Below are 23624 nucleotides of genomic sequence, written 5' to 3' on the forward strand. Positions count from 1 at the left end.
AGTATTCATACAGCCAACAAGTAAAGTGGAAGTTGACCCATATAATGTTAGCTTATTAAACAGAACAAAGTACAGTTTATAATATGCTCTATTGCTGTTATTTTCCAACGGGTATTTTTTTCCCCGTAAACCTTTACAGCCCTTTGTTCTACATATTTCTAATCTCTGATTGCATGCTGCTTCAAACAATATAAATCTAAAATGATGTTAAAGGTTTGTAGTCAGAAGTTGTAAATATACATTGTTATCTCATATTATGATAGATCATCACTATTTTAGAGTTGTTAGGGGAGCAATGATTCATTTTTTAACTCTCACATTGACTGAGTTTATTAAAATTGAGATAAAAAAGTGAGATTAATTGGAGATTAATTTGGCCTGAAAAAAACAATTCAAATATAACAACGACCACAGAATGAAAAAGTTGGGACGGTAGAGAAAATGGAAACCTACTATTGATGATTCTGTGGGACCAGCAGCCTTAACTATAGTTTATTATAGTTTACCAAATTCAGTATAGAGTTCACTGACTCAATATCTCTAAAAATTACACAACATTCACTGTGAAATATCAAGTCAAGAGAGAGAGAGAGAGAGAATCAGGTCAAGAGGCTTGACTCAAGAGTACAGGTACATAGTGTAACAAAATTACATTCTTCCAGAACTATGGTGCAACATTGAACAACAATACAATAGACAACATAAAGTACATATAATATTATATGTATATATTTGTGTATTGTCAGAATTGTGTCTTGTATAATTGTGTCTTTAGAACCTTTAGAAAGTATTTGAACAGAAGTGACTTGTTTATTTATCTGTGCATGTGTCTATATTTGCATTGGGTTCTCCTGGATACATGGGCTTTTTATTCTGGTTTGTTTTAGCAGTCTCATTAATAATGACCCCAGTCAACAGTTGTCCATAGTTGAAAGCAAATAACATGATTTAAATGAACTGAGGGAGCAGCTGATGAAACTGCTCTTCACACCTTAACCTCTGGCCTCACAGTGACTATCAGATAAAAAAAAATAGCTTAATTTGTTCTTCACATCAGTCAGTGGATCTGTCCTGAATATTTTGTAAATACACTGATTTGCCAAAAGTAATAGGACAGAAACAAGTATTGGGACCCATGACTTTCACAATGTCCCATGCAGGCTAAAGAACTCTTCCTCAATATATTTGCTGGTAAGACTATTTTGTCTGTTTGCATGAACACTTCGAGCCAGATGTCATTGGTCAAAACCATATTTCTGTAAAGTATTTTCAGTACACATGTGACACTGTAATCAAGGAACGATAAAAGTCACTTGGTTGTCACCTTGCTATGAGCATGCTGGCCAGTGTTCATCTTCACTCATAAGATAACCCTTCACAAATTATTTAGGAGAAAGTACATACAATCCTGTCTTTCTGATGTCATAATCTTTCTACCTCTTTATGTCTGAATATATAATTTTTTGTTTTTTTTTCCACCTGGCGGCAATGGAAGCAGTCCTCCAACCGGAATCTTTGGGCACAAGTCAGGATTACCTCCCTGGACAGGATACTAGTCCATCACAGGATACCAAAAACACAATTCATACTCATACCCAGGGTAATTTAGCATGGCCAACTTATCTAGTATGTGTGTTTTGCTATGTGTATATGTGTTAATTTAATAACACAGGAACTGTGCCACAGTGCCATCCCACATTTTGCTTCACAAACACTTATGATTATTGATATTCTAGCAGTAATTAGTAGCTACTTTAGAACTATAGAAAATATGTTAAAAGTACAGGAATAATTACAGTTTACAGGAATATTTACAGTTTATCTTTTTCATTTTTGGGTTTGGTCTAAATGAAGTATGTCACTTAACACTGTATGGTGTAAATCACATCCATGATTAAAAACAACACAGCTGTTCAAAGGCACCATTATTTTTCATCTTCTTATTTTAATGTTATTGTTTACACCGGTCACATCTCATGATAATATGAATTTTGCGCAAATTCTTTGACAGGTATTTAAACTCACATCAGTATGATTTGCCTAATGTTTGGTTATGTGGCTGCGATGATTCCCTCACTATAAAAACTAGAAAACCTAAAGTCAGTATTTTACTGTATGGACAAAAATACAGTAACTGCTTCTAACAAAATCAAGAGTTTTTAAAAAGAGTTTATCGTGTTCTTGTTGGAGCAACTGTCTCTTAATCCAGTGAAAGCGTTTGCTGTGAGGATTTGTTTGCATTCAGTGACAAAATCATTAGTACGGTCAGAATTTTAGATGATCTCTGCTTCAAATTAACCCAAAAGTATTGGATTGGTACAGGGAACACATTTGTAATTATTTATTTATTTGGTGGCCACCCCTTATTTTCATTTCTGAAAGGTGGCAACCCTATGGACTAGACAAGCTGTGTAGATGTGTGGGCATGTGTGTGCAGTTTCATATTTGTGTGAGCAATGGGTGCAACTTATAGTAGCTGAATGCATTTTTTAGAAGGTGATGCATATACTTTCATTTTCTGGCTGAAAGTAATTTAACAAAATAGTCTATATGTACAATACAATGCAGATGTTTAGGTAACTAAACATATTATGTAAAACCACTTTTCTCAGCAATAAAAGCAATAAGAGGGTGACTTTATGACTCTTAACGTAAAGGAAAAAAACAAAACCCCCAAAAGGGAAACAGCTTGAGGCCAGCAACACTAAATGCTCTATAAACAATTTACACAGATAAGAGGGGGGAGATTTGGTTAAATGCAAGTCAGAGAAGTGATGAGTACATGCTGAACAGTATAAAAACAGCAGACTACCAAGCTAAGAGGAAACAAGGCCATGCAAAGATTTAATAACCAGCAAAAACCGTATACTGTAGGGAGCAAATGTTTTTTAGTGTGAACTGATGTGTTTCCAGGATCTCTTATGGGTAAAAAGCCTTGCAGTCCAATCTTGCACATATAGTAAATACTATTGATGTCATTTATTTTACAGTAAAATTATACCTGCAAACATGAATTTCACTTTGGACAACACGTCCATCTCATTCAACGTCACTTCAGGTATCAGTTCTATCTGTTTTGTGTTATTTGTAATCGGTGGATTAGCAGTGTTTGTTATTGTGATTCCTTTTAATATTTGGGCTCTTTTTCTGAGCACAAGAAAATTGACTGTGAATGGACGCTTTGCATCACCCGACATACTGACTCTTAACCTGTTTTACACATGTATTATTGTATGCATTGTTTTTATTCTTTATTCTATCAACATTATTTGCTCGCTTCCGTTTTTTTCTTCAACCTCATTGTTCTTTGATCTCATTGGCTTTGTGGCTCAGGCTCAGTTCCACAGCTGGATCTGTATTGAACACTGTCTGGCTGTGGTTTTTCCCATCTTCTATCTGAAGCTCAAGCAGTTCAGGTACAGGTTGGTGTGGGTTAGTTTCACTTGGATTTCATCCGTGATATATGGAGTAATTTGCTCTCAGAAATTTGACATCCCTAGTTGGTTATTTTCAGTGCCTTTTATTGTCATACTCTTGATGATAATGATTTTGAATCTGGCAACTCTAGTAGCACTAAGGCAGCCTAGTCCAGGTGATGGAGAAAGACGAGAGATGCACCATTTAAAACTGAAAGCTTTCAAGATCATATTACTGCTCAGTGTTGTATTATTCATTGGCTACTATCCGTACATCGCTTTGTTACTTTTAGAGAACAGCCTGTTCAGTGAAAATTTATGTATAGCCAAAGCAATTTCTTTTTGGCTGTTTTTGCCTGCATGTGTCGTTCATTCACTGCTTTACCTCTCAAAGTTTAACATCATTGCATGCACCGCATTTATTTAAAAACAACATTCTTTGACCTATGATTAACACCACTGAACCAAACATATGTCAATATTTTCTTTTTTACTTTAATTTGCAAAATAAAAATTAAGGTACAAAATACTTTTATACATATGGTTATTGAGGCATATAACTTTTATATTAGTGTTATAAATAACACTAATTAAACTCGCATTTTCTTATTTAATTAATTTAATTGTCTGCAAAATGTAATTTAATAAATCTGATCTACTGTGTAATTTTACAAGTAAATTCTCCTGTTTTTATAATAACCTTGTATACAGCATTTTCATTGTGCAAGTTCCTGAAAATAATGCTGAACACAATTTTTCTTTCTTTAATTGTTGTTAGTCCTCAACCACCACCCCATACCACAGAGCGTGCAAACACATTTCACTTAAAAATGTCACTTGTTTCAAATACCACGTGTGAAATAAACACAATATATATCTGGAATAAAAAGAACACTGGCAAAAAAGTATGTAAACCCTTTGGAATTTCATGGTTTTTGCAAATTTATATTTTTATGCATTCTACATGGAATATCACATATAATGAGACACGTGGTATTTCATGAAACTGAAGATTAAAAAATTTGATTAAAGAACATGCTTGTGTATGCATGTATATCTATATTTGCATTAGATTCTCCTAAATACATAGTTTTTTTATTCTTATGCTCTTCACAAAGTCAAATGTGTCAGATGCAATGAGCTACAATGGATGTTTGGCAAGGTGTTCTGTCTGAAGATGGTGAAACAGTGCCCCTTTCAGGATAGCTGGGGATATTTCAATATTTTAACATCATCTAGTTATTAGTTCTTTTTCTCAGGTTCTCCAACTCTAAACTAAAGTGCTGACTGGGTTTTGTTATTTACACATTATTGCACTAATGAAAGCCTTTTCAAACGAGCTGAATTATACCCTACTTTACAACATGGTACTGTGGAGTGGGGCGGTACTCGAGAAAAAAATGGCTTAACAGAAATCAGAATGTACTTTCAGACTTTTCAGACTAAAACCAAACAAAAGAAGTAGTGAATGGTGCCACCAAACAAAAAAAACCCCAGCAAAATTAGTTCTTCACTGAAGATACAGGTTTGGTCCAGATCGACAAGACCATGGTTTGTTTTGTCTGCAGGGTAAAAACACTTTTTTGGATTGTTTGGACCAATCAAAGAAAGTTGAAGGCCATCAACACCCATTAAACAACAGATCCTTTTTTACAGTTGATGCGTCTTTATGTCCGGCTCAATAGTAGACTTATAAAACTTTGCCAGTTTTCAGCCTGCCTCCATCATTTTTAACAGGACTTCAGCACAGCCAACAGGAGCAGAAATCAAAGCAACATTGTTCTGGGTGTAACAAAAGTTACAAAATTTTTAGTTTTAGGCTGCAATCCTGTAGGCCTGCCACAGCGTGCTGATTACTGATGCAGTGTTCAGTGTGAAAACAGTTTATATCAAATTTTAGAATGATATACTGTAGATGATTGTCTCAGTATTACAGTTCAGTGCAACATCAGCAGATTCTGAAGATGTTATGTTGAAGTAAAATGATACATCCACCACTCATTTTTCTTATTTTATATTTTATTAAAGGCTATACAGTGTTGATGTCCCCAACATATACTGTCCCAGAACTTAAAAGGGATGTTTAAGATTCTATAAGTGCCCTTTTTACAACAAACAGATCACAGATGATAATTTGTCAGTACAAGTAGAATACACAGTGTGTAACTGCATGTAGAATAGAGACACCTGGCCTTTGGCAAAGCCTAATACCCTATCACTTACAAATAATTTGAATGTGTTCCCATCTAATATTTCAGCCAATTTAAATTATTTCTTCCAATGATAACACTGCCCATCTTTTTGCTAATTATTAAAATAGCCTGCAATGCAATACGGGTAGGTAAATGAGGATAAAATAAGAAGACAGGGGGCTGAACAGTGTTGATAAGTAGTCTAGTATCAGTTTGCTTTAAACTGGCTATAATTTATGATGGCATCAGTGAATATAATCCAGTCTGAGTCTTTGGCCTCAGTTATGTACACTATGTGTTCAAATACATTCACTAAGCTTGTTTAGGACTCTATGGAGTAGTTAAGCCAGAGCTGGAGCTAGAGGGGTATAAAGAGCCCCATTATTGATGGTGCCCAATCCAAAACTTTTGGAATGAGTTTGTTGGTTGGGAATAAGTTGGGATGGTGATTGCTTAATGCAATCAAATCCTCATATCTATGCTACAAAATAATTATAAAAATATGTTACACTGTGTGTGCTGACATGTTTAGACTGACCTTACAATTAGCATCTTTTCTATGAGGTTGTAATTCAAATGCAATCTAAATTCATTTCAGTGGCACACGCTATTGTGGGTAATTTAATCACTGTCTCTTAAATTACTTGTAATGCTGTAAACAAAACTAACACAGATGTTTTTCAGGCTCATCTCACCATTTGCATTTGAATATCTTCTTTATCTGCATGAAAGTATTTAAGAGCATATGATGAGGCGAGCTGTCATTGAGGAACATTTATGTGTCTTTTACAAATACTTTTTATTTAAAGACCATCAGGTTAGTATGTGGCTTTAAACTTTTTTTAAATTGTGCAAATGCTGCCTATATTAATTAAGTTTTTTAATTCAGTGATCATTTTAAATGTCATTCTGCTTTTCTGAAACAGGGGGAAATGAACAGCAGCATTTCTGCAAACCGCTCCAATATGTATGCATGCCTGGCATCTTATCCTGCATCTACCATAACAAAGGCTGCTGGAATGGGGAACTTCTTTTTCCTACCCCTGCACTGCTGGATCCTTTGGTTGGGCACAGGAGGAATAAAAGCAGGTGGAAGCATAGCACCCTCCGATATATTCACGATGAACATAGCTATAGCTGAGATTATTTCATGTTTAAGTTTTGCCCTCCTAATTTTTGCTGCTTTCTACAGTCAGCATATAATGTTCGTTGGCTTATTTTTTGGTGGAGCCCACTTGGTTGGGCGTCCCCTGCTGAACAGTGTGATTTGTGTAGAACGTTACATAGCTGTGGTTTATCCAGTGCACCTCAGGCACAGCTCTTCAAGGCAGAGATATGTTGTGGTTGGAGTGGTTTGGCTAGTAACTTTAGGATTTGGTGGGATGAGCATTTACACCTACCCAGTATTTCCCAGTACGTTTTTTGTGTCTTTACTCATGACTGATCTCATAGTGATTACAGGCTGTAGCCTGGCAATGCTCAGGGCACTGATGAGTCCAGGTCCAACGGATAGAGAGAATACAGAGATGCAACATAAGAAAAGAAGGGTCCTAAAGGTTATTACAGCCATTCTTGTTATTTTAATCATTGCATATGGCCCATTTTTGGTAATGTTTATCATAAAAGAAAACATTTCTACTAGTTACTTCTGCTTAATTTTGGCGATCGGCATGTGGTTTTTAGAGCCAAGCTCTACAATACAGCCTCTTCTCTACCTGTTCAAGCTTCGAAAGTTACCGTGTGTCAAATCTATCTAAACAGCAACCTGGAGATTAATCATTAGAGTCATTAGACCCCATGTGTAACATAGTTTGTGTGGTGTTCATACTTTCTGCAGTGTGCTTTAATACTGGATCAATATCTGTTTTGCTATAAGGTTGTCTTGTATAAGTGATGGTACACATAGTTGCAGTAAATGTGTGTGCTTAAAACTCATCGAAGAAACGTAATGATATGACGCAATGTTAATATTATGTATGAAGTGTTGTATTTGTTAACAACAATAAACAAAGACTTGCAAGGCTGATCTGAGTATTATTAACCTGCAATAAACATCTATGTTATTATCGGGAAAAAGTTAGTAGTGCTTGTACACAACACGTAACAATCAAAGACTTCCTAAAATAAAAAAATAGAGCAACACATAATCTCATCATTCTTTTAGAAAATGTAACTCCTATTACTGCAGAATGTTTTCTTTATTAGAAGCAGGTTTAACAACTCAATAAATAAATTCATTTAGAAACCATTAAAACAACCGCTGTAAAATGTTGTAAAAATCAGCATATAAGGGGTACTCAAACTATCTATCTAAACAAATAGTTCAGCTTAAAACAAATTCCTTCATTATTCTCAGCATTTAGAGAAAGAGCTTTAGCCAGAAAACGTCTATAATGTTCTAAACTTACTTGTTTACAACCATCCCATAAAATACCAAATCAGAAACTACAAAACATGTTCCATATTGAGCGTATTAAACAGATATCCCTTGTTAAAAAAAAGTACACTTAAATTATGCAGAAATAGGACTGTACTTCAGTTATGTTATTTTGGATCTACTAATTTGTACTTAATTTGTACTTGTTTGTAATTAAAATAATATACATTTGCAGTAAATTTATACTTCATGTACTAGTAATGTGCTATTTTTCCCACAATTTAATACAGTTAAAGTAAATGTGTGTGAGCTGTCCAGCTGAACATTAAAAACGCATTAAAAGTGTAGATTTAACAGCACATTCATGTTGAGATGTACAAAAACAAAAGCAAGATATCACATTTTTGCTCTCAAAGTTCTTTTACCTACACTAAACTAACTAAAGTAAACCTTTTACGTAAAAAAACAAACAGTTTATTAGCAGGGACACATTTAGTACAGTACAGTTTTATCCTAAAAAGGCACAGTTTTATAAAATACTTTATAAGTATATATTTGTATTAATTACATGACAGTACAAAATCAGCACAGCCAAATACTTTTTAAAGTATACTTAAATACTGATTTAAGTATTGGTTGAAAGTATATTTAAAGTATTTAATTATTTTAAAAATAGACTCTTTTTATTATAATTAAATATCAGTCTGGATATTTAGTCTTGGACTGGGCTTAAATACTACAACACCAGGTATGTTTGGTTGAACCAGCAGAGGGCACTCCAAAATGAATAAATTCATATGAAGAGTTTGAGCAAAATCACAGTTTGTGAATGTTTAGTCATTGTTATACTGGAACATTTGCTCATTCTCTAAAATTAGAACAATGTCCAAGGTTTCAAAACCACTGACATCATATTTACTCCTGAAATAAACCTTTTTTAAATTCCTCTGTCTTTAACTGCAGAATCAGCTCAAAAACAAATCAGCTCACAGTAGCAGTAAGTCTAGCGCCTTTACTGTCTAAAATCCGTTTCTGTTGAAAAATAGAAATATACAACTTGTAAAAAACATGTTTTTTTTTTTTACTATTTTTAGAAAAACACTTTAATCTACATTCTAAAATTAGAGAACAACCTGGACAAGTAGCCAGTCATTATTTCAGGAGAGGAGAATACCAACTTGAGAATGTCTCAGGCTCAGAGAAGTTGTGGCAAGACATTATAAGTATTGAAAGTTCTAAGCACCTGAAGTTAGTAGCATCCCACAGTCCAGGTGTTTAGCCCCTAATTTCTCTCTTAGTGGTCAAGTAGACAAGATTGAGCACTTTTTATTTTAAAGAAAAAGTTTTTTGTTTAGAGGATTTTCTATATTCCGGCTCTACAGAACCTTTAAACACAGATTGAGTGTAATCCGGACTACAAATCAGTGAACTAAATGTTTACTCAGTGCAAAGGTAAATACCTTATAAATAAATACCTTATAAATATAATATAAATAAATAAACAACACCTGAGAACTCGTCACGTGTTCGTTTTGCTATAAAAGCTTTGGGATTTTAGTCTAAGCACTGTAAAAAAAATCCTTTTTGTTTCAACTTAAAAAAGTTAGTGTCCATGCTGCCTTAAAATTTTAAGTTAAGTAAAATTAGAAAGCCCAGTTGTTAAAACTTTGCATAAAGGTTACAAAGATTAAATTAATTAGTTAAGTGAAAACGTTTTTTTGTTGCTTGAACGTAAATTCTCGAGTTAAAGTAACTAGTTTACAATTTAATTCAAATAGAATTGTATTGTTGTATGAACTAGACATCAAATCAGTTCTACTAAAATTACTTAGTTTAACCAACTTTTTCCCCTTTTAATACCAATTGAATTCCTTTGTTCACTTAACATGATTTTGACTTCTTTCAAATAGAATTATGTAGTCAATGTAATGTGTCCACTATTTAGTTCTACTAAAATTACTTAGTTTAACCAGCTTTATCACTTGTTAATATCAATTGAATACCTTTGTTCACTTAACATGATTTTGACTCCTTTTAAATAGAATTATGTAGTCAATGTAATGTGTCCACTATTTAGTTCTACTAAAATTACTTAGTTTAACCAGCTTTATCACTTTAATATCAATTGAATACCTTTGATCATTTAACATGATTTTTGACTCTCTTAATTCAATTCTCTAGCACAGACTTCCCTTTATCAGAAAACGTACCTAATTGACATAAGGTTTATACAACATCTTCCAAATAGTTTAACAATTTGTTACAAACACTATTTTATGTAAAGTTACTGATAGGAAAAAATAGCAATTCAACTACAACACTTTCAGAAGTTTAATAAACAAGGAAAAACAGCCTGCTCAGTCCAATCCAAAATAAATTATTAAATTATAAAACACAAATTGTAAGAAAGTTACTAGTTAAATTTAGCTAATGTACAAGTCATAAGCAGAATTTGGAAGAATACAGAGATTTTTCTAGCAGTGCTAATGACTAACAGTGTCACATACAATAAGTTGTACAACAGCACACAACTTCAGTAACTCAGTTGGGGAAAAAAACAGCCTATAACAGCTTATATGTGCTTGTGAAAAGTTTGATCCATTCTAGTTGAAAGCTAACAACTTTGAGCTGAGCAATATGACAATATTTCATTGTATAATCATAAAATTAGCAATAATACGCATCTGTGTATAATGTACATTTCATCAGTACTAAAAACACCCTGACCAATTGCACGTTTGATTACAGTTATAATTAGTCTAAGTGCAGCACATTGTTTAAGAATCTGCCACTACTATGCATTTTTCTGATGGAAAATAATATTAATGCATTGCCAATTTAGAAAAATCAATTACCCCACCCACACTAGAAGGGTGAAGACTAACACATGCCTCCTATATAACATAGGTCAGACACTGGTTCTTTTTGAACTGTTTGAACAGCATCATTGGGTTACTAATTCACAAACATTGAGCGGGTGATTATATGGAGCTCTGTCTCCCCCCCATCAGAGAGAGCAAGGCCGATTGTACTCTCTGAGGCTCTGTCTGCCAATGGTAAGCAGCATTACCCGGGACTGATCCACGGATTAGTAGCTGGACCATTGCAATCCCTGTAATAAAATATTTATCATACCACTCAGCCCTACTTTCACCTAAATTGGCTGAATTTTTTTTTTATCAAGTTGTGCAGCAGTGTAGAGCTAAAACTCTTTATCTGAAACAACAAAAATAATAACTACAAGCATGTTTGCTCAAACAGGAACCATGAATACCAGAAATCAACTTACATAGTATCCAGAATACAGTCCAACAGACCTTGCAGAATAAACTCTTACATTATGGAACTTGGCAATTATACTTTGTTAAAGAAAAAAAGTAAAGAAGTCAAGAGTGGCCAAATGAGATTGAATAATACATCTATTAGCACCTTAATTCTAACTAAATAAAATATTACAACACAACCTAAATATAAGCTACGGGAGGTATGGATAGCTAAGAAAAATATGACCATTTAAAAAAAATAAATAAATAAAAAAATAAGCCTGTAAATTTCTCTATAATGAATCCCTTCAAACCACTCTGAACGATCAATTCAATTATATAGAACTTTGCATGTAGCCTTTAACATTTCAGAAAAAAATATTATGCTCAGTTTAAGCACATGTATGTTTCAGATAAACACAGCACACTCTTGGGATATCCACTGACTGCTTTACCACCTACAGAGTTTTACACAAGAGTCTGTTTCTGAGTCCGTGAACCCTAGCAGAACACTGTTCACCTCCAATGTTCATTAAAACCTTCTGAATGACCTCGAAGGTGTAGCGCAGTTCCTTGGGGTAGTCAATATTAAGTGTGAATAACAGACCAACAAGCATAGCTACCGCATGGGGGAAGTCAGTAATGCCATTCAGGATGATCTGCTCTTCCAGTACCACTGAAAAGTCAATGACGTCCTCCTCTTCTTGTATCAGAAAGACACCAATACTTACTCCTTTTGCCATCTGCTCCTCACTCTCTGTAGTCTACAAGTGAGAAAAGAAAAATGATGAGTTAACTACTAAATTAGTGATGGACAATCAATCTAGCAGGCAGTAATTTTACACACACACACACACACACACACACACAATTAAATAAATGTTTAAAAATAAGAATATCTTTGAAAAGTTACTTTGATTCAGTAATTCAGTTAAAAAGGTGAATCTCATATATAGATGTATTGCACACAGAGTGATCTATTTAAAGCGTTTATTCATTTTATCATTGATGATTATGGCTCACAGCCAACGAAACCCAAAAATCAGTGTATCAGAAAATTAGAATATTATATAAGACCAATTGGTACTTTCTGCAGTGTGGGCAGTGTGCCAAGTCCTGCTGGAAAAATTTAATCTGCATCTCCATAAAAGTTGTCAGTAGATTTTCCAGGAAACACTGCACTGATTTTAGACTTGATAATAAAACACAGTGGATCAACACCAGCAGATGACATGCATCTCTAAACCATCACTGATCATCAGTAAATTTTACATTTCATTTGTAAATCAAGGGAGCAGAGTCTGGAGGAAGAGTGGAGAGACACACAGTCCAAACTGCTCGAGGTCTAGTGTGAAGTTTCCACCAATCAGTGATGGTTTGGAGAGATATGCTAATCATCTGCTGGTGTTGATCCACTGGGATTTATTGTCAAGTCTTAAGTCAGTGCAGTTTTTTTCCCACAAAATCTTACAGCACTTCATGCTTCCCTCTGCTGACAGCTTTTATGGAGATGCGGATTTCATTTTCCAGCAGGACTGGAAACTGAGCAAACTGCTCACACTGTAGCCAAAAGTATCAATTGGTCTTATACAATATTCTAATTTTCTGATACACTGATGTTTGTAAGCCAAAATCATCAACAATAAAATAAATAAACGCTTAAAATAGACCACTCTGTGTTTAATACATCTATATAATATATGTGTTTCACACTTTAAACTGAATTACTGAAATAAAGTAACTCTTCAAAGATATTCTATTTTTTTGAGATGGCCCTGTATATGATGAACAAAAATCTATATAATTTGAGTGTAACTAACATTGTTACTAAGCATGCATTTGTCTGCATAAAAGATAATGATTAGATGCAAAATAAAAATAGAAAATTCCAGTCAAGCTTACCTCAGCAATCTTTAGAAGTTTGGATGGATCCTCCCTGAGAAAATGTGGCAGGCCTCTCAGAATGACTGCCCTTTTCTTTTGAACTGAATTCTGTTGAAGACAGCACACTCTTAAGACAAAGTGACAGTGCACATTGGTTTTCACCACAATCAAAACAATTAACATTGGGTATGTCCGAATACATTCTGATGCTAGAACGTTATGTATTCAAACAAAGAAAAATCTTTATGTACATACTACAAATAATCTAATCCAACAAGACCAAATGTATATCACTAAGTGTAACCTAAGTTTTCAGCTGGCATGGTCATTACTTTGTGTCCTGAGTTGCAGACATACTGGCCCCTCACAGGGCAAAGCACACAAGTCCACATAAAAAAAAAAGAGCTAAATAAAAGAGAATGTGTGGCAGATGAGTATGTTCTGGCCTATACATTTCCACACTTGTACTCACATCATCATCAAGCAGAGACAGGAGGCTGCTAAGTGCTTGAATGCAGTGACTCTTGGCCCTAAACATCTGCAAGAATCTTTCCATATACTGATCCAGCCCAGAAACAAACGTGTCCCACAGGTCAGTGGAAGTTAGTCGAGCAAATTCAGCCTCAATCTACAAAACAAAGCAGAACTAACAAATTATTCATTGTTACCTAAATAATTATGGTTTATGTAATTGCAAAAATTTAACAATTTATCCATATGAAGCTAGTTCACACAAAAAAATATATTTTCAACATAGCATAGACTTACCTGTGTATCTGTGAACAAAGCTGGCCACTTGGCCTTCACTTCTGCCACAAGTGGTTGTTCTTCAACTATTTCTTTTCGTCGCAGAGGGAATGTGCTGGCCATCATGTCAGTAACTTTCTTCCAATCAACTTTCTTCTTCTTCATCTCTGCAACAATGGCTGCCCTCTCCTCTTCCAGCACATTCTGCGTTTTGCCTTCAGGAACATCCGGAAGAAAGTTGACTTCAGACTTTTTAGCTTTCTTGAGCTTCTGCTTTGGTCCTGAATTTCGGCGATTCACTGTTAGCTCTGAACATCCAGACACACGAAGCTTGTTGCGGTAATTTCCCATTTTAAACTTTAAACTGAACTTCCAGCAGTACCACCCCTTCACAGATCCAGGCTCTCTCAGGCAAGGATGTTTCTTAACAAGGCTCTGTGCAACAATGTCATACTGCTCTCGAGATGGGTATGCTGAGTATTTGTAAATTTCTTCAGCCAATTTTTCAAGTATCTCAGATTTAGTGTCTTTATTTGTAATCAGAAGGGTTCCATTCTCCTGGTAGGCTTCATTACCACGTTTAAGCTTCAATTCCACATCGTATGAGAATTTTGGAATCACAAAAGGGTCAGGCCATGGCCGACGGCAGGAAGGACTGTCCTCCATGGAAGATGATGAGGGCGACGAGAGACTTGCCGTGTCCAACGTTGAGTCAGTCTGAGGGGACTCTGGGATTTGCTTGAGGATTACCTTTAAAGTGGCCTTCTCTTTTGGAAGTTCAGACAAGCTTGACAAGTTGCAGAACTCATTGCCAAAGTCTGGATCTTGAAATTGAACTACAAAGTCACCTCCCAATCCAAGCTTGCATTTCAAAAAAGAATAAAAGGAATCAAGAGTCTCTGGCTCACTGTCAGTTTGTATCTTCCTAATATCATCCTTGTTTATAATGATTCTTAGCAACATTTTGTACACTGGAATCTAGGGGAGAGGGAGGAGGGGAGAGAAGGAGAGAGAAAAAAAACTCACTATATTGCCTCATCACACTGTTTTGTTTCTCATTCACCAGCTCCTTGTTCAAAATTTCACATTCTACATTCAACAGTACACTACAGTGTCTTGGTTACATTAAAGGTGGAATTATTATTTTAAAGAAGCTGATGCATTACAAGCTATTTATATTTGTGCTATTATTTTTTAGCCCATATAAAGACACTAGCACTTAATAGACAATAGTATGTACTGTGGGGTCCAGACCATGGAAGAAAATGGTAAAGGGAGGATAATAAAGTATGCATAGAAATCAAATGACTCACTAATCATATAATGTCCTATATGTATAGTGAAGCTGATAAGTGGACAGTGAGTATAGAAACAAGGATGTGATTATTATGTTCTGAATGGACAAAACAATAAAATTGTTTATGTCTTTTACACTTAAATGAGCAAGACATACAATTATACATGAACACCACAAAACAATTCTAAAAAATTGCAACATCTTATAACGTGGTAATGTAAAATTTATAACTATTTTGTATTTGACTAAATTTGGTGAAATTTACCTCAATGGAGCAGAAACCCTTTTGGAGAGATCAGAAGTCTGCCTTTCACCATATACGCTGACAGGGGGAAGTAGTCATTGAGCTCCTCTGGCTGGACTACAAGCAGCTTTGCAGAGTGGTTCTTGCAGACTTCATAGCATCTGAGGTGTTCCAGGTACCAAGCTGTATAAGGTTCCACAACAAAACAGGGCTTGTTTTCCACAAATAGCACATTAATCATTTTCCCAAAATTAGGAAGTCCACTTGTGCTTCCAGTGGATAAAAACATTCCTTGAGTGTACTTTGTCCCATGGATAAAGGCAGTTGTGGCAAGAGATACAGAAGTCAAACATCCAAATTTCCTTCTGATAGCATCTTTCACAAAGAGGTCCAAAATCTCAAATGAAACAGTTGAAATTTTTCCAACTTCCACTGTTGGTTTGAACATGTTAGGCATGTCCATGTGATATGCTAACATGAGCTGGTGCCTTGAAGCTAAAGTCACCAAAATGTTCTTGAAGTTATTAACATCCCGGACAACTTTCTTAAAGAAGCTGTGTTTGGCCTCAAATCTTATTGTCCAGAAGTCGAGCAGAGGACCAAAGCAGCGAATTAGATAGGGATAGTGTTCAAGAAAGTGGTGCTTTGGTTTTAGCTTAAACGTAGGAAAAGCTTCCTGTACAAGCTGCCGATGTTCAAAGATTTTGGCCTCAAGGTAGAACAGTTTTTCCTCAGTGAATGTAGATGAAGTTAAAATTTCCAGAATGTCTTTAAGATCCAAAATGACACCCCAAGCTTTGTCGTTCTCTGGTACTTTATCCCCAATTAGCAATGGCAGCAGTCTCAAAAGTGTCCAATTTTCATGCCCGTTCCCCCCAATTGTCCCCTTTAACGTGAATGCCTTTGGAATTGCTTGTGGTTTGTTTGTTTTGTCCGAAAACTTGTATGGGAAACGCTGAATGGCAGTATTCAGTTTAGGGCTGGGGCGACGCGTCGACATAATCGACGTCATCGATTACAAAAATACATCGATTTGCATAACGTGCGTCGGCGCGTCGTAAACATGGCGGCGCCTGTGGAGAGCATTAGAGGTTAGATCGGGCCCAAAAATTCCAACTGGCTGTTTTCGGGCTGTTTTAATGAGCGAAATATGATCAGAATTATGTTAATTAACACGGTAACATAGAAGCATAGAACTATTATTTAATTAAAATGATTTTTAAGAACAGCTAAACACAGTTCTGCAAGTCAAACGCGGAGGAGTTCACGTGCAAGAGAGAGAGAGAGAGAGAGAGACACACACACAAACAGAGAGAGAGAGATTTGCGTGTTCTGGTGTGAGCTACTCACAGGTGAAGGTTTTCTTTTAACTCCTCGTGCTCATATTCTAGTCCCATTCATAATTCTGCAGCTCCCTCAGTGTTTTCTGCCGTATTTTGCGGCTAGCGCGAGCGCTTACAACTGACACCGCGGACCGCGAGGTGCCGCCGCGTTTGTGCCGAATCCGACTCTCTGCTGAATCTGACTCCCGCTTCGCGGACAGAATCGGCACAACACCCCCGCTGTAGAACTGCGGTGGTGAAAACAGCGCTTATAAATAAATTAGTTTAGTTTCACTTTCAGTTTTCGTTATTTTTTTTAAAATAAAAATATAATTAAAAAACAGACGCCTACATCTCGGACTATTTTCTGGAGCCCGGGTCGGATTTACGGGCGGGCCTCGGGTCATGTCGGGTTCGGGCAGAGAATCTAAGCTCTAGAGAGCTTGGACTCCGGAGAGCAATCTCCAGCTACAAAAAAACGCCAGCGGGCATCTAAAGTTTGGGAGCATTTCACGCAAAAGGGCAACAATGTGGTCCTCTGCCATACGTGCAAAAGGAGCACTTGAAGCGCAAACATCCAGGAGCACTATGTCAACAGGGTCACACAGTAAGTTACCGTTTACATCAGGGTCTCCGCGGGTGTCCTTAAAAAGACTTAAGGCTGTCTACCAAAGGTTTTAAACCTGCCACAGGCAGAAATTATACATTTTTGGTTTATATTTGTGCATGGCATTTCGCAGTTTCCAGAAACAGTAGCATTATTCATAAGTTCAGGTGTTTAGCTAAGCTAGCTGCCTTAAGTTATTTTAGCTAGCGCCGTCGGCGCTGCGGTGTCACACCGTTTTCTGTCACCGTCGGAATTTTGTGACCAGTGCTCACGGTTATGAGCGTTCATTGGCAAAACGGAAGCTTTCTATACCTACACCTTACCCTCAGCCCTAAACTGAACCGTTTTGGCCAGTCGGGGTAAACATTAGAAACGAACACGTTTCGAATCGGCCAGTGCACCGGTCTGCTGAGAACTACTTGCCAGTGGTCACAAAATCTAGCGGTCACAGAAAACAGTGCAACACACGGTTGTGGTGTATGGGAGCTTATCCATTTTTAGCGTTATAGATCTAAACAACGTGCTGTACATGTAAGTGATTATAAGTGTGGGGTTTGGTTTAGTAGGCTTGTGTTGTTGTTGTTGTTGTTGTTGTTATTATATATAAATATAGTAATTTATCGTTTGCTTTAAAACGTAAAATAATTATTTAAATATGTTTCTCAATGAATAGATTAGTCGACTAATCGAAAAAAATAATCGTTAGAATAATCGTTTAAAAAATAATCGTTAGGGACAGCCCTAATTCAGTTCCTCTAAAGTAAAATACTTCTTGCCAATCAATGTCTTTAAACACAAACACAGCTCCACAGGCACTATTCCCTCTAGCAAATCATGTAACAAGTCAGGTGGAAAGCCCGTTATGCAGTGAAAATAATTTAGTTCATTTAAAACACAGTCACCCTTAACTCCGTCAACAACTATGCTCTCGTGCTCTTTAAGGCTCTTAACAGCTTCATTGTGCAATATTTTTGTTCTTAGTGGAAAGCATCCAGTTCTTACTGATGTACTCTGAATATCACTGCGACTGGCTAAGCAGAATCTGCAAAATTTATCAACAGAGAATGACTCCTGAAAGCCAGCAAACGAATGTGCTCCTAAATTATCTGAAGACACATACAGGACTGTGCCTTTGACAAACGTACCTAGCCTATCAATGTAAAATCCTTTAGTTTCAAGTGTACAAAGCTCTTTAAGCAGTGGTTCAACTATTTGTGCATACCCAAATGTTTTCACATCATTACTATTGCTCAGCAAGGCAAGGTATATACTAGATAGGGCAGATCGGTATTTGGCAGGCAAATTAGCAATTACCCAATAAATAGCAGTTATTTTATGTTTCTTCCTTGAAGTTCCCAAAGGGTTGCAGATTTCAAATTCATCTATATACAATCCTAAAGAAATTGATAATTCTTCTTGAGAAATAATTGGATTCTCTTTAAAATACAGTCCATCATGAAAAGATCTGTACTGACCAGAGAGCGATGGTAGATTTGTTTCCTCTAAAACTTTGTCAATTACATCACACTTGTTCAACAATGCTGGCAACACACCTGAAATTGGAACATAAACAAATGTTTTGTTAAGTAAAGGATCTAACACATACTCAGTTGGCTCAATTACGTTGAATCTTTCCTTGTAAAACAACTGTCTTTTGTATTCAGTTCCCAGTGGTCCACTCTGTGACAGACAACTAAAAGGATTGGTTTCCTGTAAGCTTTCCTTTAACAACTTTAGTGTGGCCTCATCTATATTACAACTGAGCTCTGTAAAAATGTTTTCTGCAGTTTTTTTTGACAGGTCACCTGCTAAAATTCCAATTTCGTGAAGTTCATTGATTATTTCCTGGGTAGCTGATTTAGATACATGCAAGATGGCTTGCATTCGTAGAAGCAAAGATGCAAGTCTATTCCTAATTTTGTCACCAATGCTACCTCGCTCTTCTTCATCATCAGCAGCATCCTCATCATCATCAGACTGAAAATCAAAACTATCACGAACAGCTGACTCAGTGTTATTAGAAGAATACCCACCAGTGTCTAATAGGGGATCAGAGTTTTCACCATGTGGTGAGCCATAAAGAAGCTCTGCTTTAAAATTTTGTAAAAAATCCAAGGCATGATATCGACTTCTGTGAGAGGTAAAACTGGAATAAACTTTTGACTTAAAATTACAACCATTAAATGGGCAGGTGACAGTTTCCTTGTTTTTTAAATGAGTGTTAAGATGACAAAAGTATTGTTTATGATTTGCAGGTTGACTAAATGCACATAGCAGACATCTGACTCTAAAATTCACTTTTTCACCGTAGCAAAATCCATGTTGTCTCACATGTATTCCAAGAGCCTTGTGTGACTTAAAAGAGCACACACAGTCACTGTAAATACAAGGAATCGGTACTCGTCCTCCGTAATGAGAGTGGCTTGATCTGTAATGTCCAAGTATTTTTCGACGATTGTTTGTGAAGTAAGTGCAAAGCTTACATTTCCACTTCATGCATTAACAGCACTCACACCCTCAGATCACAACCTAAAGGATAAAATAAAAGAATAACAATTAGGGTTGCAACAGGGAGAAATTTTAAGGTACAATAATAATTATTAGTATTACAATTACCCTACATTATCAACAATAATTATAACAATAAATACAAACTGCTACAACAATATCGAGTTATAAAATTAAATCATGTTTATGTTGAGGTAGATGTATATGAGGAAGTGTATAAAACTGTCCTATAAGTAATAGTATGAATACCACACTGTAAACGTGCTTATTATAATCATTATAGATTGAAGGATTTTAAGAGTTTTAGTTCAAGTTAGAATTTAACTCGGCAGGCGTTACCTACAACTCTTACCATTCAATAGGATCTTAACATTAAAAATGTTTTTTTACTGTATATCTGTTTTATCTGTGAAATAACTAGTTGTTGTAAATAAAGAGGATTATTTCTGACATGATTAGTATAGCAGAAAAGTCTCTTTCCAAATTTACTAACTAGATAGTGTTGCAGTCTTTAGTAACCTGTAGAAAGGGAAAAAGTGTAATAAGCCAGCTTTTCTTTAACAGGATTCTTGCACCATTTAAAAGACAAATTAATCATGCATTTTAAGACCTTTTAAGACTTTAATAAATATAAATTAAGAACCCAAATCATAGCCATTATTACTTTGGGAGAAAATGCATTGTATTGGAAAACAAAACTTAAAAATCAAATCAATCAAATATTTTTTATCAATATTTTTTATCAATGTTCATCATTATCTGAGTTGGCCACATTTTTAAAAATGTGGCTAAGTCATAAAAACTCACAAAAACAAGTTTTGCACAGCGTGCAGATTGTGATATGTACCCCCACTTGGGTGGGAAGACCCAGAGACATTTACCATGCACAAAAGAACTGCAGTTGTAAAATGCAGACTAATAATATTTATTTATTAAAGCCTTAGTCAAGACTTTTTTAGACATTCCAGTTAGCTAGCTGGCCGTAAAGCGTTCGTTTGTTAACATGTTAGCTAGCCCAACGCTAAAGTTCAGTAAGTTAGCTCTCCCCTAACCTTAGGTTTCTTCCCGGTAGCTTAGTTAACTCGCCCGTAAGGTCAGTATGTTAGCTAGATCTGCGCTAACCTTAGTTATACTCCTACGTAGCGTAGGAACCGCGGGAACCCTGTTAAACGAAGGCATTTGTTGAAACTGCTGATCTAGGTTAGCGCTGCGGCTAGACCTCCGACTCTGCATTTGTTTGCAACTTGTAAGGCGAGAACGTTCCTCGACTGATTTTTGCTAAATACACTGTCGAACCCACCAGGAGCCTTAATTTTGTTAAAAAAAGTCGAAAAAGCAACACGAAAAAAATGTCAGTGGTCGCCTACCTCAACATGTTTCCCTGAAGCTCTGCATTTTACCGGACTAACTTCAGTTAGTTAGCCTGTTGCGACCCTGAGTTAAATTAAAAAAACGTTCCTAACCCCATTTAAGTGTTTATACTGAACTACCCATCATATTTTCAGGGTAAATACTAGCCTGTTGCACTTTTTTTGAAGGTGAAATGTAGGTATTTCTGCCAGCCTCTCATTTTAGTATTCGGTTCCACCTTAAATAAGGTGCTGGCGCCAGAAAGGACTCACCATTTAAGGTGGAACGGCTAAAGAACTCAGGTCAGCTAATTATACCCTAATCTTAAAACATACATAGGTTAGCTAACATATGTCTAAATGTTTGATAGATACTTTTATTTAGAGGTATGCCTCTCTCTAGCTATGTAGCTAGCAGCTAACATGGTTATTAGCAAGCAACTAAGCTAACTAGTTAGCTACCGAAGGCCAGACAACAATTACTTTAGCTAACACTACATCTAGCCAGCCAGCAACGTGCCTTACATATCATCAGACACCTTAGGAGAACTATGAGAACATTATACCGGCTCAAACGCAATAAAAGCGTGAAGAGATTAAAAAACTTACCCGAAAAGGTAAAATGCCCGCCAGATTCAACTCGCCAGATTTGAGAACTGTCTCCAGCATGAAATGGCGGACCTCACGGACGCCCTCTATCCTGAAGACACGCCCCCTGCGCTGACGTACCGCACGTTAAAAAAAGACGTTGAGGGCACCTGCGCGGTTTAAATTACTCTGGTGATTTCAGTTGACTTGAAAATCTAAGTTGAAAAAGCTTTTTATTTTTTAAGAAACAATAAACATGAAATAATGAGTTATCTCAACAAACTCCGCAATGTGTAGTCATATTAACAATACATTTTAAGTTCAGATAACTAAAGTGCAAGGTTATTTTTTACAGTGAGCTCTCTTTAGGCGTCTGAACACAGCACGCGCTTTTTGAGCGCCTAAGCAGGGCACAATGCGCTTTCGGGTATGACCGGCGTTTTTATGCACAGAATGATTCGCTTTACACGCACGACCAAAGTTTTGACGCATGGCGTGCCTTCTTATTTACGCACTGAATGCGTTTTATGCACGGCGCATGTAATTACGCACGGAATGCGTTTTTCACGCATGGTGTATTTACGCACGGAATGCGTTTTTACGCACGACGCGCGTAATTACGCACGGAATGCGTTTTTACGCACGGAATGCGTTTTTACGCACGGAATGCGTTTTTACGCACGGCGCGCGTAATTACGCACGGCGCGCGTAATTACGCACGGAATGCGTTTTTACGCACGGAATGCGTTTTTAGGCACGGGATGTGTTTTTACGCACGGCGCGAGCAGGGAGCATTTTAGCATGCCCTTCAAAAAAGTTACAGAAATATAGAATTCTATATAAGTGGGAAGCAAAGAATAGTTTTAGAACCTGATATAAATTTGGAGATTCTTTGACGTGAAGAGTTACAATAATGCAGTCAAAGGTTAAAAAAAAAAAAAAAAGAAAGGCTTATTTACTTAACTTATTTATATTATGTAATATATAATTATAATGTATTACCTTATTTATGCCAATCAGCTTGCTGGTTTTGCAGAGCGCGTGGGCTAGTAGGGAAGCCCGACGTATATGATTTTTGAGGGTTTTTGAGTTCCTGCAGCGGGGCGTAGCGCTGATGTTAAAACATATATGGATATAGACGATTTTTCTAAAAGAAAGGAAACGGAGCTAAGTACCATGTAAACGGTTTCTGATAGCTGGTTAAAAAGACTAGTCTCTGGATTAAAACACACAGATCAAACCTGCTCTGTGCTTAATAAAATACAGCTTGTGTCTCAGTTAGCTTAACTTTAGAATTAGCTAGCTTAGATAGATAGTCAAGGTTTGTTTAACTTGCCCTGTTGTACCTGATGAGCCAATAACAATTTCATTTTCAAATTGTTTTTCATAAATTTAGAATTGCAGGGCTTACTGTAAGCTATAATTAACGAACATTAATTTAGCTAACCAGTTAGCTAGAAGCTGGATTTTGTGGATGGCCAGAATTTAGTACTATATTTAGTTTAAATGAGTTTCTTAACCCTTGTCTCTGCTCTAAAATTGTAGGTTTTTCACCGGATCCAACTGATCAGCTAATAAACTATACTTTTACCTTTATCCCTCATTGATGGTCTCGCTGTAATAAAACGTTGGTTTTATTTTTATATCGCATCAACTATAAAATACTCCTCCTCACATTCAAAGCTCTTCACAATCTTGCCCCTCCTTATCTTTCGGACCTTCTGCATATTGCTACTTCTGCTTGTACCCTATATAGATAGATAGATACTCTGCGATGAACTGGCGGCCTGTCCAGGGTGTATCCTGCCTTCCGTCCGATGCCGGCTGGGA

At 36.3% G+C, this 23624-nt stretch overlaps 1 protein-coding gene across 5 annotated transcripts; it reads right to left on the reverse strand.

Annotated features, from left to right (window-relative positions):
- Positions 1-10302: 10302 nt before the first annotated feature.
- LOC111190420 (sterile alpha motif domain-containing protein 3) lies at positions 10303-22134 on the reverse strand. Of its 5 annotated transcripts, none has more exons than XM_049482470.1 (8): positions 21816-22115; positions 19833-19878; positions 18825-18902; positions 15442-15603; positions 13901-14857; positions 13605-13760; positions 13151-13240; positions 10303-12012 (listed from the first exon to the last, which is right to left on the reverse strand). In XM_049482470.1, exons 5-8 carry the CDS (start codon positions 14840-14842, stop codon positions 11707-11709), a joined length of 1494 nt encoding a protein of 497 aa, XP_049338427.1. In that variant the 5' UTR covers positions 14843-14857; positions 15442-15603; positions 18825-18902; positions 19833-19878; positions 21816-22115; the 3' UTR covers positions 10303-11706. The 5 variants fall into 5 exon arrangements, with proteins under 5 accessions (XP_049338427.1, XP_049338426.1, XP_049338425.1 ...); XM_049482469.1 differs by having other exon boundaries at positions 19681-19878; XM_049482468.1 differs by having other exon boundaries at positions 19648-19878.
- Positions 22135-23624: the final 1490 nt, after the last annotated feature.

Source organism: Astyanax mexicanus, chromosome 8, assembly GCF_023375975.1.
Source record: "Astyanax mexicanus isolate ESR-SI-001 chromosome 8, AstMex3_surface, whole genome shotgun sequence".
In the NCBI taxonomy this organism is placed as follows: Eukaryota; Metazoa; Chordata; class Actinopteri; order Characiformes; family Acestrorhamphidae; genus Astyanax; species Astyanax mexicanus.